Source organism: Sardina pilchardus, chromosome 10 (genome assembly GCF_963854185.1).
Source record: "Sardina pilchardus chromosome 10, fSarPil1.1, whole genome shotgun sequence".
NCBI classification, from domain to species: Eukaryota; Metazoa; Chordata; class Actinopteri; order Clupeiformes; family Clupeidae; genus Sardina; species Sardina pilchardus.
Genome location: NC_085003.1, coordinates 4604815 through 4617314, shown reverse-complemented (window position 1 = coordinate 4617314; position 12500 = coordinate 4604815). Strand labels below are relative to the sequence as shown.

At 50.6% G+C, this 12500-nt stretch overlaps 1 protein-coding gene across 1 annotated transcript in view; it reads left to right on the top strand.

Moving 5' to 3' along the window:
• tle3a (TLE family member 3, transcriptional corepressor a) overlaps positions 1 to 12500 on the top strand; it is a 36505-nt gene that overhangs the window by 9516 nt on the left and 14489 nt on the right. Inside the window, 4 exon segments of the mRNA XM_062546795.1 lie at positions 3552 to 3614; positions 3897 to 4001; positions 10141 to 10342; positions 11129 to 11136. Coding sequence (XP_062402779.1) covers positions 3552 to 3614; positions 3897 to 4001; positions 10141 to 10342; positions 11129 to 11136 — 378 coding nt within the window.

Genomic DNA, 12500 nt, shown 5'->3' with positions numbered 1-12500 from the left:
CATTCAATACTCATCAACGCCTCTCTCATTCAGCAGTGGTGGCCGATGGGAACAGACAAAGAGGTGTGTGTGACTGTGTGTGTGTGTGAGAGAGAGAGTGTGTATGTGTTTGTGTGTGTATGTGTGTGCGCCATTGACAGCTTGGCTCCCCGAGTGCTCTTCAAGCGCTGCTAGACTGGTCCGAGTACCTGTAATTGTGCAGCCGAGCGTGGAGCTCGCCACTCAAAAGCTGAGGCCCCTTTCATCTGTTTCATAGCGCTCGCATCCTATTTTCTCTCTCACACACGCGCACACACACACACACTGCCGAGAACTCTATGTGCCAGTCAGGAGTGTTTACTGAAAGAGGTGGGGGGGGGGGGGTGGGGGAGGGGAGAGAAAAAAATCAGACTGACACCCACTAACTCCCCACTATCCCCCCACACACAGAAAAGATTTGGCGTCGCACATACTTTACGCGGATACAGTCCAAAATGTGCGCACTCTCTAACATAAACGCACAAAGATTCAGACGGACACATATACGGCACTATCAGGGATTATTCCCCTTATCCTGTGAAAATACCGAGTTTGTGTCTTTCTCCCCGCTCCTCCCTCTCCCTGTTTTTAGTGTCTGTTAGATGGTCTGAACTTTGACCCCGTGGGCCCAGCTGTCAGCGGAGCCTTAAGCCTGTAAGGAATGCGCTCAATGCTCTCCAGGCCTTTCCGTAAATCCTGTCAAACGCCCGAGTGCTATTGACAAGCTCTATCTCTGTAAACAGGGATTATACACTGGCCTGGATATCCTCCATCGCCTTGGCTTTGTCCCCTTTCAATATCACTCCTTTTAGATACCCCCTTTTTGAAAAAAAAAAAAAAACGCTCTCTCTCCCCCCTGGTGGACCATCGTTTATCAGTCGAATGTTTTACTAGCTGTCCTTAATATAGTCCGGGCGCTTAACATTTTTTTTTTTACAAAATGAGTATAAAAGCGTGACTGTTCTGAGATGTTTTCTTGGGGCCCTAAGGAACCGTAATTGGATAGGGACCACTTCAGTGAGGCTTTTGTGCGCCTATTTATATGTATATATGTTTCGGAAGAAAATATATAATTACTATAAAAATATATAAAATAGAATATAAAATATATGATTACTGTAATTGACACCTACAGATTGTGTGTACATTTTTTTTTAAAATGTGGCTTTTGTCCAGCATTTTGCTGAGCTACATGATAATAGTTATTGTGAGAGAAGTGTGTTGTGTTTTTCCACGTCCTTGGGAGCGCTCGTGGAGGGAAGGCGGCGCGGTGTTTGGTTGCGGCTGCGCCGTGCGCACGGCGTGGAATTTGTCTGATTTGGGATATTAGGGATTTGAGCTTTTTCCCATGTGGAATGTGGGGTATGTCCTTAAAGCACTTTCATGTGTAAGGCAGGGCAGCCTTTGATGTGGTGTAATATCCCACTCAGATTACTGTCAATATGTCACTGATCTGCAGCCTTCCGCCCGGCTCGGCCTTTTCATTATCGCTGGTGCGCCGGGCTGTCATGGCTGGATCTCCCTCGGCTGCACCATCTGAGAGGGGCTGTGGGATCGGGCTGTCTGCTCGCCCCTGGATCACGTGCAAAGAGATATTACATTTGGCTTGAGCACCAAGAGTGGTGTTTTCCTGTGACGCATTGGAGATTATTTCCTGCTCTTGCGTGTGTGTGCGTGCGTGCGTGTGTGTGTGTGTGTGTGTGTGTTTAATGGTGCGGTGGGATGGATGAGAGATGGCGGTGGCGGTGCCTGTGATGTGTTTGTGCATCTGTGGTGACCCGGCGATGAACCGGCCCTCCTAAATGAGCAGGCCTGGCTCAGCGGTGATGGGGAGAGGTGATGCTGCTCTGGCTCTCCGTCAAAGCCGGCTCTGCTGCCGCGGTTACCGCCGCCACGCCTCTGATGTGCCACGCTTTCATCGCCCATCACACACACCATTCCTCCTGGGGTGCTCAGGAGCCAGAGAGACAGAGTGTGTGTGTGTGTGTGTGTGTGTGTTCATGTGTTTGTATGCTGGTTTGTGCGAATTTGTGTATGTTTGTTATTTGTGATTGCGTGTGTGTGTGTGTCAGGGGTGTTTGCTAAGAGGGAAGCTAGTCGGAGAGAGAGGTGTATTGTCGTCCCCTGGCCTCTCATCCCCCCCCCCCCCCTTTCCTCTCTTCTCCTCTTTATCCAGCCTTCTCGTGTGGCGCTCATGCGATCGACAGCCCGAAAATTCAATTTAATGACCTGCCCCTGAGCACCTAATATGATTTTACAGGCTGTTACTGCCGGGGCCCAGCCTCCATTTGCATAATGATTGCCAGCGTGATAGGGAGGGAGGGGATGGATGGAGGGGGGGTTGGGGGGGGGGGGGCAGCTGCCTCTCCTCTCCTCGCTTCACTTCCCCTCTCTCCTCTTTCTCTGGTGGCAGTTGCCATGGCAACGGCCGGGCGGGCAGGCAAGCAGGCGGGTGCGGGTAGAACGGAGGCTGGGTTCCCGTGGTGATCTGGATGGAAGACACGGGGAGGGGGCGTCTGGGAAATGAGGGAGGATGGAGAATGTGTGTTTGTGTGCGAATGAGTTTCAGAAAAAAGTGTGTGTGTGTGTGGGAGTGTGAGAGGGAGAGGGAGAGGGAGAGGGAGGGAGGGAGAGAGAATGAGGAAGTGTGTGTGCACATATCCAAGTGAGACACGTTAGAACAAGGAGTTGGCATTCCCACATTAATTGTGCTTGGCTTCTCACACCCATCAAGAATGTGTTTACAGACAAACCACACACACACACACACACACACACACACACCCGGAGATGCCACACACTTGTGGATTTCTGCACATAGCATTAAGCACTAGTCTCATATTTGGCTCCATTGTGTCAGTGCTTGAGGCCTCAGCCTCACCCTGAAATGAAGGACGTGTTGTTGTTGGTGTTGTTGTTGTTGCTGCTGCTTCTGCTTCTGCTTCTGCTTCTGGGTGCAGAACGTCTACACTATGGGTGGACTGTGCAAGGGTTGGTCTGTTAGCGTTCTGCATTAGGACACTATTTGAAGCTGTCGTGCCCACGGGCTGTGTTAGCAGCCTGTTTTCAGACTCTTTGTAAGTACGCCGTACTCTAGTGTTGTGTTAGCCTGTTGTGTTGGCGGGCAAATGATGGAGAGCAGCGGGGTGAAATGGAACTCTCTCAACATGGCCGCCCTCCCCTGCCTCCTTCATTTCCTCTGTGGAGTGCTCACTTAGCCCAGCTGCACTCCTCCCACCCCTTCTCTCTCTCTCTCTCTCTCTCTCTCTCTCTGTCTCTCTCTCCCCCCTCCACTCCTCTGCTCCACTCTGCTCTTGACATGGTAGAGATATTTCACATGTCAATATCACACAGTGCAGAGTGTGCCCAGTCAAGCGCCTCTGATTGCCATGCTAATTGACTTAATCGTAGTAAACACCAAAGAGGGAGGAGGGTGGAGAGGAGTGTGTGTGTGTCAATACAGCAGTTACATCAGTGTTCATTCTTTTCTTTTTTTTCCCCTCATTCTCTTTCTCTCTCTCTTTTTCCTCTAGACGGAGATCGCTAAAAGGCTGAATGCAATTTTGGCCCAAATTATGCCTTTCCTGTCCCAGGAGGTAAGTGGAATCCCCCTGAAGAGCCTGGGGCCTGTGTGGTAATTGTAGCTTTTATAGACTCGCAGGCTCACGATTATGTTCTCACAGATTTGAAAGTTAAATTGTGATATACATGTAAGGTTAGTTAACACACTTCAGCTTGCATAAAAGACTGCAACATTAACCCTGGCCTGTTAAAATGTGCCCAGTTATATGACCCAATACCTAGTAAGGGCATTGTCCCCAAATTGCCTTGTTTATGAGCCTGTCTAATAGGTCTGTGTCCATCTCTGTCCCTCTCAGCACCAACAGCAAGTGGCACAGGCTGTTGAGCGTGCCAAGCAGGTCACCATGACCGAGCTGAACGCTATCATCGGAGTGCGTGGACTTCCCAACCTGCCTCTAACCGTGTGTATTATCCCTTTTTTACATTTTGCCGTGCCGTTTGGAGAGAGAGGGGCGAACCAGTACATATTGTGCCCACTGCGCCCACCCCTTATAACTTCACCCCAGGGCACAACGTGCCCAATTGGAGGATGGCATAGCAACAGCCTAACACACGTCTGTGCTGAAACAGATGTTAAAACCCTTTCAAAATCTGTGTTTTTGTGGTTCAGCCTACGCCTTGTGCCGTTTTGCCCCTCTCACTTGCATTTGCGTGTGTGTGTGTGTTTGTGTTTATACGTCTGTGATTGTGTTGGTGAAGCGACTGCATGGTAATCCTGTGAGTATGGACTGGTTTAATGCTGTCTATGTGTGTGTGTGAGTGGGAGGATATGTCGAGTGGTGGATTTCCATGCTAAGTGTCTGAACGATCTGTAATGAGCCCTATTATGTGTGTGTGTGTGGGTGTGCCATGCTCCTGTGTGGAGAGTTAGGATCTGTTACCGGCGCTGTATATTTAGCAGCAGTAAGCAGCGCGTGCGTGTGCTAATCAGGGCTTGTGTTGCCCAATGCGGCCGGAAAAGCCCTTCAGCTGGCTGTTTTTAGAGACCCGATCACTTTAATAGGATCTGCCCAATACTCAGGAGAGCCCTCGCTCACTGCTGACCTGGATTGCACATGGCATTACAGACACTGGAAAGCGGCACACGGCGTTACACACGCACATGCACGCACATGCACACACACATAGACACACACACGTAGACACACAGCGATGCGGAGATACAGACAGGGGAAGGGAAAGACTGCATGGTATTGTTTTATGGAAGAAAAATTCCTAGTTTAATCTCATTTTTCTCTTGGTCTCATGTTCCCTGTAAATCCCCCCCCCCCACCCCCCACCCCCCTTTATTGCTGTCTGTCCTCTCCTCTCTTCTCTCTGCTCGTCTCATCTATTCTGCTCTCCTCTCCTCTCTCCCCTGAGAACCCTCTCAATCTAGTGTTCATCGATCATCTGTGTATGACCAGCGTCTGTGTGCCCCCTCCACTAGTGGTCTCGTCCAGTAGTGATCAGATTACTGCAGCTGACCCTGCTTTAAGCCGCCACCACCCCACCTCCCCCCACGGTGGTTCCATAACAGTCAAGTAGGAGCGAGTAGAGGTGGGGAGGGTGGGGTAGTAATGGAGGAGACAAGTGCTGGCCAATATTGGAATTCAATTAAGGGCCTTAACACTGAGCCCCCGCCCCAGCCAAGCCTCCCTCACTCCCAGATAATGACTTCCTGAGCTCAGATTGGATTGAACAGGGCCACGGCTTTGCCTCTCTGTGCCAGCGCTCCATTCATGCTTTCATGCCTTCATCCGTCCCTCCCGACACACATGCTGCGGGGTCCACGTTTCTCTTCGGGTTTTTTTATCAGTTCTATCAGGGTTTTTTTCCCCTCCTCCGTCTCTTTTTATACGCGTGTCTGGAAGGTAGATTTGGAAGTGCGGAGTAATATCCTTATTTTATCCCCGGAGATCTTTTATAACAAAGCAAAGTAGGGAACAAAAAGACGGAAACCTCAGAAGTTTTGAACTGAACTCAGGAATGTGTCACTCTGATTTCCTCTGCATACGTTTATTACTCTCTTCCTCCACCTCCTCTCTCTCTCGCTCGCTCTCTCGCTCTCTCTTTATTCTCTGTCTCTGTCTTTCTGGCTGTCTGTTCTGTTTTGTACGATTCTAAGCAGAAATGAATCCCTAGCGCTGTATCTGTTGGAGCCAGATCTGGGATTCATTCATACTAGACTTGTCATACTGGCCTCTCTCTCTCTCTCTCTCTCTCTCTCTCTCTCTCTCTCTCTCTCTCTCTCTCTCTCTCTGTCTCTCTCTGAGCCACAGTTCATTGCTGTTGTTTGGCTGTGGGCTGTGTGGGTAGAATGCATTGATTGTTAGCTGTGCAGCTGAATTAGTGATTGCAGTGAGGGCTGTCAGGCCATGAGGAACAGGTGCTGCCACCGCTGCTGCCTGATGGATGCTAACGGCTAAAAGCCCAGAGCTCAGACTAGCCTAGCCTAGCGTAATAGAGCTGAGCGGCCCAGCTCTGCACAGGCTAGCGTGGCTAGCTTTGTGTATCGTAGCTCGGGAGCCAGACTTTGGTTGTCTTACCCAGCCTTCCCCTACTCAAGCCAGATCTGCCTAGAGCTAGTTGAGCAGTGTTATACACTACAGTGTGCTGTGGTACAGTGTAGCATAGGCTGGAACAGCATAGCCAGTGAAGAGTGACCGGCCAGTGATGAGTTGGAACAAGTTAGCATGTCGTAGCCCCTGGCTCTGTGGTGATGGCAGAGGAGATCCAGTAAAGGCTAACTAGCCCGGCCCAGGGCAGAGCTAGCCGAGTGTGACCACGTAGTTCAGAGTAGCCACTGACTCGGGTGACGGGAGAGGAGAGCCAGTAATGGGATGCATCTAGGGCAGGGTCTGCTCTCGGCTGGGGATGCCACTTTGATCAGAGCCCTCAAGGTGGCCTCCTCTCCTCTCCCACTGTTGCTCCTCTCTACTTCTCTGCCACCGTCGATATCCTCTTCCCTCCCCTCTCATCTAGTTTTCTGGCCGTGTGTGTGTGTGTGTGTGTGTGTGTGTGTGTGTGTGTGTGTGCACTGTGTTTGTGTCTTCATCTCTGTACGTCGGGCTGTTAATGTTTGTCAGCCGTGTTGATTTTCAAAAGCTGCGTTGCATATTTTAGAGCTTATTTATCTGGCGAGGCAACTCGTGCTGTTGATTTAGATTGTTTGTTGTTGTTGTTGTTGTTGTTTTTATTTTTAGATGCGTACGCATTTCAGCCGCAGCTCTTGGTGCCTGGCTTGTGTTGTTAATGAGCAGCAGGCGCGTACTGTACCTGCTGCATGTTTAAATGGGGCTTTCTCCATACCTCTGAGCTGCACCGCTCCTAAGTACACACACACACACACAGCCCTCTTATCCGTCTCTTTCCATAATGTCTTCCTCTCAACCTACGGGCGCCAATTAGCTGTGCGTGTGCGTCTGTGTGTGCGCGTGAGTGTGTGTGTGTGTGTGTGTAGGTACATTGCCTGCGCTGTGGTCGGGTTGCATAGCACTCTGTTTTCTTCATTCCTGTTGTAAGACAGGTTGTAGCAGTCATCCGGCCCCTTAATTTGGCCAGTTGGCAAGTTTTTAAGACCTCCTTCAAACCCCCCCCCCCCCCCCCCCCCCCCACCTGTTTTCTTTTTTTACTTTTAATAAATGGCGAATCTTAAGCTGAAGCGCTTGGCAGCCTCCCTGCACTGTTCTCACAGATGGCTGCTAGATTAGCACACAGAGAGCAGCTCTTTATCCAGGAATATTAAATTAGAAGAGGAGGCTCTTTTCTTTCATATATATATTTATGTATTTCCTCGCCCTCCCTCCTCCTCCTTTCGTTGTTTTTTTTATTTATTTATTTATTTTGGTGTGTGTGTGTGTGTGTGGTAGCTGGGCTCTAATGAGGCTCAGGGTGATTGTCCGACATCCAGCACTCATCAGAGGCTCGTTAGAGCCGGCGAGCGGCGATGGGTCTCCCCTGCGACTCGGCTGCCTCCCTGCCACTGTTAATTTCCCCTGTGGTCAGCACTACTGCAGCTCACACACACACACACACACACACACACACACACACACACACACACACCGTGTCTCCTACTCTCCCTTTCTCTCATCTTTCTCTCTCTTTCTTTCTCCCTTCTTTCCTCTTGTTTTTCTCTGTATTCCTTTCTATTCTGTAGGGCTGCTTTTTGTCAATGCTGTTTTCCTGTCCGACTTCATATTTGACACACACACACACACACACACACACACACACACACACACACACACACCTCATAATAGGATTGTCAGCTCAGGTTTGAGTAGAGAGAGAGCAGTGTGAGGGGTTTAAGGTTGCCTGGTGACCCCAACTCCCAGGTGACCCCCCCCCCCCCCCCCTCCTTGCTGCTTCCTCTGCACCCCTCTCTCTCTCTCTCTCTCTCTCTCTCTCTCTCTCTCTCTCTCTCTCTCTCTCTCTCTCTCTCTCTCTCTCTCTCTCTCTCTCTCTCTCTCTCTCTGCCATTCTCCAGGGCCCTTCACCTTAATATAGAGGCAGCTGTGCAAATAGCCTGCCGAGATGGCTGCAATTACGCAACCCCCCAACACCCCCCTCCCCAAATCAGCCTGTCTGACAGACAGACATCTTAATAATGATTTGACTCTGTGGAAAGGCCAAACGTCTGCAGCGCCCCGGCCTGATAAATAAGCTCCCACTATTGATATTTACCCTGCCACACGCCAATAAAGACCCCGTGATCATTCTCAAAGGTTGGACCTCCGCGCTTGCTATACATGCTTAATAACATCCACCCTTTTATGTTCGGGTGGTGTGTGTGCGTATGTGTTGGTGAGGGTGTGATGGAATCCATTCTAAACTCTTTAAGAATGTCCATAAATGGTCAGTGATGGAATGAAGGCCTATTAAAGAGGGGGACGGGAGTGGGGGATGTTGGTATTCAGGGTAACGGGGGTGTAAAGGACATCCCATAATAGCACTTGAATAATTGAAGTGGCGTGAGTATGAGGGTGATCCATCAGGACTTTTATTTTATAGCCGTGTTTCCTGTTTTATGGGCTCACAGGCTTAAGTATTATTTAACCCGACTCTAAACGCCGCACTCTCAGTCTGAGTGGCTTTCAGCTCGTGCCCGTCACACGCGCAGCCTCAAATATTCATGCAGGAGATGGACACGCACGCACACGCACACACACACACACACACACACTTTCTAACTCTCACAAATACACACACTTACCTGTAAATGGTGTACATGCACTCTCACATGAGCTCACTCATGCTCACTCGCGAGGAAACGTACGCAGACACACACCCCATCGTGCAATGCACTCCCTCACTCACTCACACACACACATAAACACACCTCCGCTCGCTCGCTCTATCTCTATTTATCTGACACACACACACTCCCACCCAGCTGCTGTGAGTGTGTCAGTGCCAGTGGATCAGTGCTTGGCCCCAAGTAGCAGGTGGTGGCGAGTGGCGTAAGCCGGCAAACTCTCTGAGCACTGGCTCCCGTGCCTCTGTCCACTTGACAACTCTGTCAGGATCAACTGTGGGGGTGTGTGTTCCTAGTCTTTATCCACACACACACACACACACATTTGTTCAGCTGAGTATACTCGCAAAGTTCGCTATTTGATTTGAACCACGAGGAGTTCCCTCCTCCGGATGTATTCCATAGATCGCTCTCTCGCTTACTGGCTCTCTCTCTCATTCAAACTCAAAGGAGCTTTATTATCATGACTGTTTTGGTACAGTGTTGCCAAACACGCTAGTGTTACAGATTCTCTCTCTCTGTCTCTCGCTCTCTTGTCACTCTTCTCTGTGTGAGCGTAGGACAACTGACCTGCTACAAGGTGTCCCCTACAGATACAGGTTGTGGGCCTGGGTCTGTGAGTTCCTATCTGAAACGCCACACCTACATTTAGCCCAATCATGTCCAGTTTCTTCCCCAGGGCCGTGTGTGTGTGTGTGTGTGTGTGTGTGTATGTGTGCGCGCTGCAGTTCTATTTTCTGCCCGGTGTTAATCTGGGCGGTGGCCACCCCTACTCACCCAGCTGCCCTCCACGGGCAGGGGCGCCACCCAACACCCGGCCGCACTGCCTGACCACCACTGACGTGTGAAGGTGCTAATGGCCTTGCTCCCCACCACACACACACACACACACTCAAACGCTGCCTAAATTCCACCACAGCAGTTTATTTATGTGTGTGTGTGTGTATGTGATGAAAGTGAAATAGATGAGATGTAGGCAAACAACTGCAGGGAAGAGCGCTACGGGAGTTTGTGTGTTAGTGTTGAGTTAGTGCTTTGTTTGAGTGTGTGTGTGTGTGTGTGTGTGTGCTTGACTGTGTGTGTCTAAGTGTGCATGTATAGTCATTGTTTTGCAAGAGCGTGTTTGAAATGTTAGTGTGTGTGTGCGCATGTGCATGTGTCGTCGCCGTTCTAAATGTGTGTGTGTGTTATTTGTGCATACTCTGCCGTGTATTCTCTGGCCCACTCGTTCTGGTTCTCTCCCTGTGCCGCTCTCTCCCCCCCCCCCCCCCCCCCCCTCTCCCCGTGGCCTCTTCCTGTAGCAACAGCAGTTGCAGGCGCAGCACCTGTCGCACGCCGCCCACGGCCCTGTGGCGCTGCCGCCGCACCCGTCGGGCCTGCAGCCGCCCGGCATCCCCCCCGTCACCGGCTCCGGCTCGGGCCTGCTGGCCCTGGGAGCGCTGGGCAGCCAGGCCCACCTGCCCGTCAAGGACGAGAAGAACCACCACGACCTGGAGCACAGAGGTGAGGGCCCCCCCTGCATCTTCCTCGGCCAATCGGCCGGCTGGCTCCGCCGGGCCGCCGAAGCCGCTGGCCAATCACACAGCCCGCCCTGACCGAGGGGAGAGTGGAGAGAGGGCCTTGGTCTTGGCTTGTCCTTTTTTTTTTTTCCTTTTTTCCTTTTTCTTTTTTTTTTTTGCACTGTAGATGTTGATGTTTAATGCAGACTGACCTTATGAATGATTAAATTTTTATTTTGGAAATAACTTGACCCCTGTATTCATTGAGCACGCTCATAAAAAAATGGCTGCTGCATCTTAAACACCTGCTGACTTTTTGATGAGGGGATGATGGGAGAGAGAGAGAAGCCCAAATGGCTGTCCGGCCAGGCACAGCCAGAGGCCCCAGTACTGAGACGGCGTTAGCATTTTTCTTGGGTCGACTCACACACTCTCCCTCTCTCTCTCTCGGTGTCGGGCCAGAGAGGGTCAGCCAAAGGACAGACTACACACTCCTGAGCCCAGAGACTGATGTGTACAGCAGCAGTAGCGAGCCGAGGCCAAGAGTGTCCCTCCCATACACACACACACACACTCACACACACACTCACACACTTTTCCCAGTAGACACTCTTGTGTTGTCAGTTGGATGTTTTCACTGACTTTTATTTGTTTCTCTCTCTTTCTCTCCTCCACTCTCTTCTTTTTCTTTTCTCCCTTCCTCTCTCCCTCTCTCTCTCACCCTCTCTCTCTCCCTCCCCTCTCTGGCCTGTTGTCATCTTTCATCGCGCCTGGACTGTGATGACAAAAGAGAGCACGGTAAGTCTCCCTTCTTCTTTGAGTGTTATGTCTGTGTGCTGCTCGTCCAACTGCATGAGAGAGAGAGAGAGAGAGAGAAAGAGAGAGAGAGGGGGGGGGGGGGGAAGAGAGCGGTGAGAAGGGAATGCTGTGTTCTCTTGGTCGAGGAAGAAGGCTCCAGAAATGTCTGTGGATCTAAATGTCATGGCAGGCTGTTATTGGTGTTGGTGTGTGTGTGTGCGCGCTTGCCTGCCTGTGTGTCTTTGTGTGTGTGTGTGTGTATTGTGCAGATGTGAGGCTGGGGCTCAGTAATCAGTGCTGGTGGGATTTGGGGTGTGTGTGTGTGTGTGTGCTTTAATAGGGAAATGAGGTTTGGTGCAGCAGGCCTGGCGTCTCCTTCAGAGAGGAAATGACTCGTAACACAGCGTCAGGATTAGCTCCTCTGTAATTTCATCACAATTAAAGAGGGCTTAGACACACTCAGACACAGATACGCATGCACGCATACACACACACACGCACGCACACACACGCCTTCTTCCTCAAAGGATTTTCCTCTTCTGCTTGGCTGTCCATCTTTTGCACCTCCACTCTCTCTCTCTCTCTCTCTCTCCCTTTCCTCCTCCTCCTCCTCCCTCTCCTTCCTTCATTGTCTATCATTCTTTCTCTCTCCCTCTCTCTATCCTTCTCTCCTCTCCCTGCCACAGTATAAATATGTATGAGTGCTGACATAGAGTTGTTTTGTCCTCCTGTGCCCGCCCTTGTAAGGAGCATTTATCCTCCCGGCTTAAAGCTCTCAGATGGTTGCTGATGCTCAAGGCCGTGGAAATCAGAAGTGTGTGTGTGTGTGTGTGTGTGTGTGTAGATGTCAATGCTGATGGTGGTAGGTGTATTAGTTTTCATGCTGGGTGGGACTTGCAAAAGTGTGTGCAAGATGGTAGCATTTAGATAGAAAGTCGATGATGACCGATGAGACTGTGTGTGTGTATTTGTGTGTGTGTGTGTATCTGTGCTACATGTACGTTTTGCATAGGGGTTTACCAGAGATGAACAGTGTGTGTGCGTGTGGCTGAAAAGGTGCACCGTAGTTGGATCTGAAGGGTGGGGAGTATTAGCTGCAGCGCTTGGTGTCGTTCTGAACCCTCCACCCTGGCTTTCATCCTGTGTGTGTGTGTGTTTTGTGGAGAGAGTGTGCGTATGTGTATGTATGCTTAAATGTCAGTGTTGGTCATTGTGTGTGTGTGTGTGTGTGTGTGTGAGTGATCATCTGATCCGTGTGATGGCGACTGAGTGTAATGAGTCATGCTGTGTGCATCGCTTGAAAAGGTCAGGCGCTCTGCAGAAACACAGCGACCCTCTGCACGCACTCCCAGGTCATCTCTCTT